Below are 4,373 nucleotides of genomic sequence, written 5' to 3' on the forward strand. Positions count from 1 at the left end.
GGCGGAGCCCGAGGCGGGCGAGGAGGCGCTGCGCGGCCCCGGGAGGCGGGAGCCAAGGCAGCAGGGCGGGGACGCTCTGGGGCGCTCCTCGCCACGACCTGGGCCTGCACCGAGCCCAGGAGGGTAGCGGGAGCAGCCGCCACTGGCCGGCTTCACGCTTCTCCATGTCTCAGCCGTCCAGGCTGCTTCGCTTAGCTCCAGTCTCCGCGGGCTAGCCACCCTTTCGGACCGCTGGACCAGCCAACGCTGCCTCTGGCTTCTCGTCTCCATGACAATAGCGTAGACTAGGCCCCGCCCGTTCCCGCCCCTTTGGCTCCCGGACTCCGAGGCAAACGAAGCTACGTCACCGGGGGCGTGGCAAGTAGATACCAGTGTCCAATCAGAAGCGAAGGAAATGGAAGGGTCCGAGCTCGGCGGCCCAGGAGGTTCTTGGAGAATGTAGTCTGCAGGGGTCAGCCCGCTGGGGGGGGGGGGCGGAACCTAGGTAGGGGGCGACGGAGGGGAGGAGTCAGCGCGCGTGCGTGGAGGATCGCCGCCGCGCGGGTGCCCGCGTGAGGGCTAAGCCAGTGTGTGCCGAGACAGGAGCTCAGAAAGTAAAGTACGTCCAGCTCCTCTGAGTCTTTGCAAGAAACTTTGTGTATAGTTATGCGTCGGCCTGCGTCCAGCCCCACTCTAAAAGGCTACAGAGTCCGGGATACAACCAGCTCTGGCTAGCCCAGACCCCCACACCTTGCCGGCCCCTCCTCTGGTTCACCAGCGCCCCTATCTGTCCCAGACTTCGAGTGCGTCGGTGACTTGTGGCGGCGGGAGGTGGCGAAACGGGGAGAGGGTCTGTTTTGTATTCTGTGTGGCTGCGGTTGGTGAGGGCTCCGCCTGTGACTCAGTTGTGTGTGTTTGCCTTGCCAGCGCCTCGCTGAACAAACAGTGGCTGGGTTGGGCGCTGCTGTGCTGTTTGCAGTGGAGCTTGGGCGGCTGCGAGAGTGCGTGTGAAGAGGACGGCAACTCAGTGGAACAAAAGGGAACGGGACCCTACACCTTCCTCGGCCAAGGACCTCGCAGAGCGAGCTGCCGATGGGAAGCTCGCAGAGAGCGGCTTCGGGCCGTGGGGGCAGAGGCAGGGGCCATGGGGTACCCACTGGGGCTCAGTAGCTTCAGGCCGGCCAGATCTCCCCCCTACCTCTCTTCTAGAGAAGTCCCGGGCCCCTGGTGCAGCTTCTTCACGCTCTGACGGGGTTGGGGAAGGAAAGCCAAGCCGAGACTTGCAGACCCCCGAGGCCTGGCTCTCGCCCACCTGCTGCTGCAGCGGCGAGGAAGGCGCCGTGGTCCCAGATTCCCTGGGCCCTGGGCGCGGGCATCGGTCGGCCCTCCCGGGGACCTTAAATCCGGATTTACAGCTCGCCTTGGGGATCCCTGATTTGAAGGGGACGCCAGTGGGGGGTGGGTGACAATCCAGCTAGGAGCCCATCCTTCTGGAGAACAAGGAATCCGCTAAGTGTGCGATTAGCTGTGGCGAGAGGAACGCAGAGCGTCCGCCCGAGCGCGGCTTGCGGCCTCTTTCCCTTTGTGCTGCGGGGTGGCCCGGCCCGCTATCGGGGCCGCTGCGAGTCCAGACCGCTGCTCCGCCCCGAGTTAGCAGGGGAGGAAAGTTGGAAGAGATCGGCGCGCTTGGGATGTGATTGTCATCCTGGGGCCGGCGCTCAAGAGTCTGAAAGAGAGAGGGAGAGAGAGAGACCGGGGAGGGGAGAGGGGGAGGAGAGGGGGAGAGGGGGGCGGCGGAGGAGAGGCGGGCGCTAGGGAGGGGCGAGGGGAGCGCCAGCGAGCGGGAGAGGGAGCCGGGAAGGAAGAGGGAGAGGGCGAGGCGCGCCTGGCGGCCGGGTTGGCTGTGGCCGCACTGAGGCTCCTGCCAGTCCTCCCACCGACTACACCCCGGGAAGGAGGAGCTTCGGGCGCGCACAAGGCGTCAGAATCCTCAATTTCCAACTTAGCATCTTGGCAGGACCTTTGCTAAGCCAAAAGCAGAGCCCCCCGGTGCAAAGAGAAAGCAGCAAGGAGGGGAGGGGGGGAAAAAAAGCCCAGCCCGAGAGGGAGAGGCGCGCAGAGGAGCGGGCGCGGCGGTCGCAGCCGGAGGCGCGCGGGAAGCCAGCGAGGAGGCGCCGCGGGCCGGAGCCAGGGAGCCCGGGCTCGAAGAGCGGAGGTCCAGGGCAGCCAGAGGCCAGGTGCCCGCCCGCTCGCCCTCGCAGGGCGCCGCCCGGCTCGTTGGCGGCTGCGGCGCGGCGCGCCCCATGCCCGTGTGTGGCCATGTCCTACCCGCAGGGCTACTTGTACCAGCCGTCCGCCTCGCTGGCGCTCTACTCGTGCCCGGCGTACAGCACCAGCGTCATCTCGGGGCCCCGCACGGATGAGCTCGGCCGCTCGTCCTCCGGCTCTGCGTTCTCGCCCTACGCCGGCTCCACCGCCTTCACGGCGCCCTCGCCGGGCTACAACTCGCACCTCCAGTACGGCGCCGACCCCGCGGCGGCCGCCGCCGCAGCCTTCTCCTCGTACGTGGTGAGTAGACTGGATCCGCGGCGGCCAGGACAATCCGGGCCAAGAGAGCGGGCGGGGACTAAGAGGGACCCGGGCCTAGGCGCCGCTTGCCCACCCACTACCCCAGCCAAACCTTGCGGCCCGTGCAAACTTGGGCGACGGTCTATCTCCGCGTCTCCCGGGCCTCGGGCTCAGGAGTTACTCCGAAAGAGCCGCGTCTCTCTCCAATCGCTGAGCTGGTGGGAAAGGTTTTAAGAGGGAGAGATCCTTGCAATTAAAGAGCAGCATTTGGCTCAAACATACACTCAGGGCCTTCTTGCAAATTATTTATTTATTTATTTATTTATTTGGTTTTACCATTTTGGAAAAGTTCAAAAGAAACAGAACCGAAATCTGAACAGAAGTGTGCTAAATCTATGTAAATGTGTTTGGCCTCTCCTTTAATTAATCCTCCAAAATGTTGCAAATCCGTAATCCTATCTTCACAATCCGATTTGGAGGTATTAAATTTCTGAAAAGTCGACGGAGCTGCGGTGCATCCGGGATTTTTTTTTTTTTCGGCCGGGTACACTTTCTGGAAAAGCGCTGTGGCTTCGGTTTGGGATAGCATTTTTGGAGGGTGGGCGCGCTGGGTAAGGTTCAGCGTTTCGTTTGCATTTCTTGGCGGATTAAAATAAAAGAAAAACGAGCTTCGGTTTCCCTTGTTCTACCCCCTTGCGCCCAACATGCGCGCTCTGCTGCCCAGGCCTCTATCTGGATAGAGCGCCAGGCTGCGGAGTCCCGATCTGCCCACAGGGCACCGACGTCCCGGTTCGGGGCACATGGGGTCTTCTAGGATGGCGTCCAGCCTGGGATAGTTTAAAGGGTTCCCCGAAGGACGAGACGCTGGAATTGGGGTCCCTGCTGCCTTCTGATAAAGGGGAGGGGTTGCTCTTGGGTCTGAATCCGCCAGCTCTGCCCCAGGGAAAGCTGGAGTGTGGGCCTCACCCACCCTCCCGCCCGCAGACCCCAGGGTACAGGGCAAGTGGAGCTTCAGGCATGCAAGTGACAGTGGAGACCAGCGTCCACACTCATCTTCTCTCTACCTGTCCCCTGCAGGGCTCACCCTATGACCACACACCCGGCATGGCGGGCTCCTTGGGGTACCACCCGTACGCGGCACCCCTGGGCTCATACCCATATGGGGACCCCGCGTACCGGAAGAACGCCACCAGGGACGCTACGGCCACGCTCAAGGCCTGGCTCAACGAGCACCGCAAGAACCCCTACCCCACGAAGGGCGAGAAGATCATGCTGGCCATCATCACCAAGATGACCCTCACCCAGGTGTCCACCTGGTTCGCTAACGCGCGCCGGCGCCTCAAGAAGGAGAACAAGATGACGTGGACGCCGCGGAACCGCAGCGAGGACGAGGAGGAAGAGGAGAACATTGACCTGGAAAAGAATGACGAGGACGAGCCCCAGAAGCCCGAGGACAAGGGCGACCCCGAGGGCCCTGAAGCAGGTTGGTGGATGCGGGAAAGGGTATGTTGAGCTGAAGTTAAAAAAAAAAAAGAAAGAAAGAAAGAAAGAAAGAAAGAAAGAAAGAAAGAAAGAAAGAAAAGGGGGCCTGGAGGGGGCGCGCGCGGGGCCCAGAGGTTGGGGACGAGGGTCTCTGCCTCCAAGGCAGGCGGGAACCCGGGCCGGTCGCTTGGCCTCTGCGCCTCTGACAGCCTGGGTTTCGCCCACAGGCGGAGCAGAGCAAAAGGCGGCTTCGGGCTGTGAAAGGCTGCAGGGGCCGCCCACCCCCGCCGGCAAGGAGACTGAAGGCAGCCTCAGCGACTCGGATTTTAAGGAGCCGCCTTCCG

At 63.0% G+C, this 4,373-nt stretch overlaps 1 protein-coding gene across 1 annotated transcript in view; it reads left to right on the plus strand.

The window, feature by feature from the left end:
- Positions 1 to 1,746: 1,746 nt before the first annotated feature.
- Positions 1,747 to 4,373, plus strand: part of Irx5 (iroquois homeobox 5) — a gene marked incomplete in the record, with an annotated part of 3,959 nt that continues 1,332 nt past the window's right edge. Inside the window, 3 exon segments of the mRNA XM_013516246.1 lie at positions 1,747 to 2,547; positions 3,625 to 4,030; positions 4,257 to 4,373. Of these exon segments, the coding sequence (XP_013371700.1) occupies positions 2,299 to 2,547; positions 3,625 to 4,030; positions 4,257 to 4,373 (772 nt within the window).

Source organism: Chinchilla lanigera, unplaced genomic scaffold (genome assembly GCF_000276665.1).
Source record: "Chinchilla lanigera isolate Chin_1 unplaced genomic scaffold, ChiLan1.0 scaffold00032, whole genome shotgun sequence".
Taxonomy (NCBI): domain Eukaryota; kingdom Metazoa; phylum Chordata; class Mammalia; order Rodentia; family Chinchillidae; genus Chinchilla; species Chinchilla lanigera.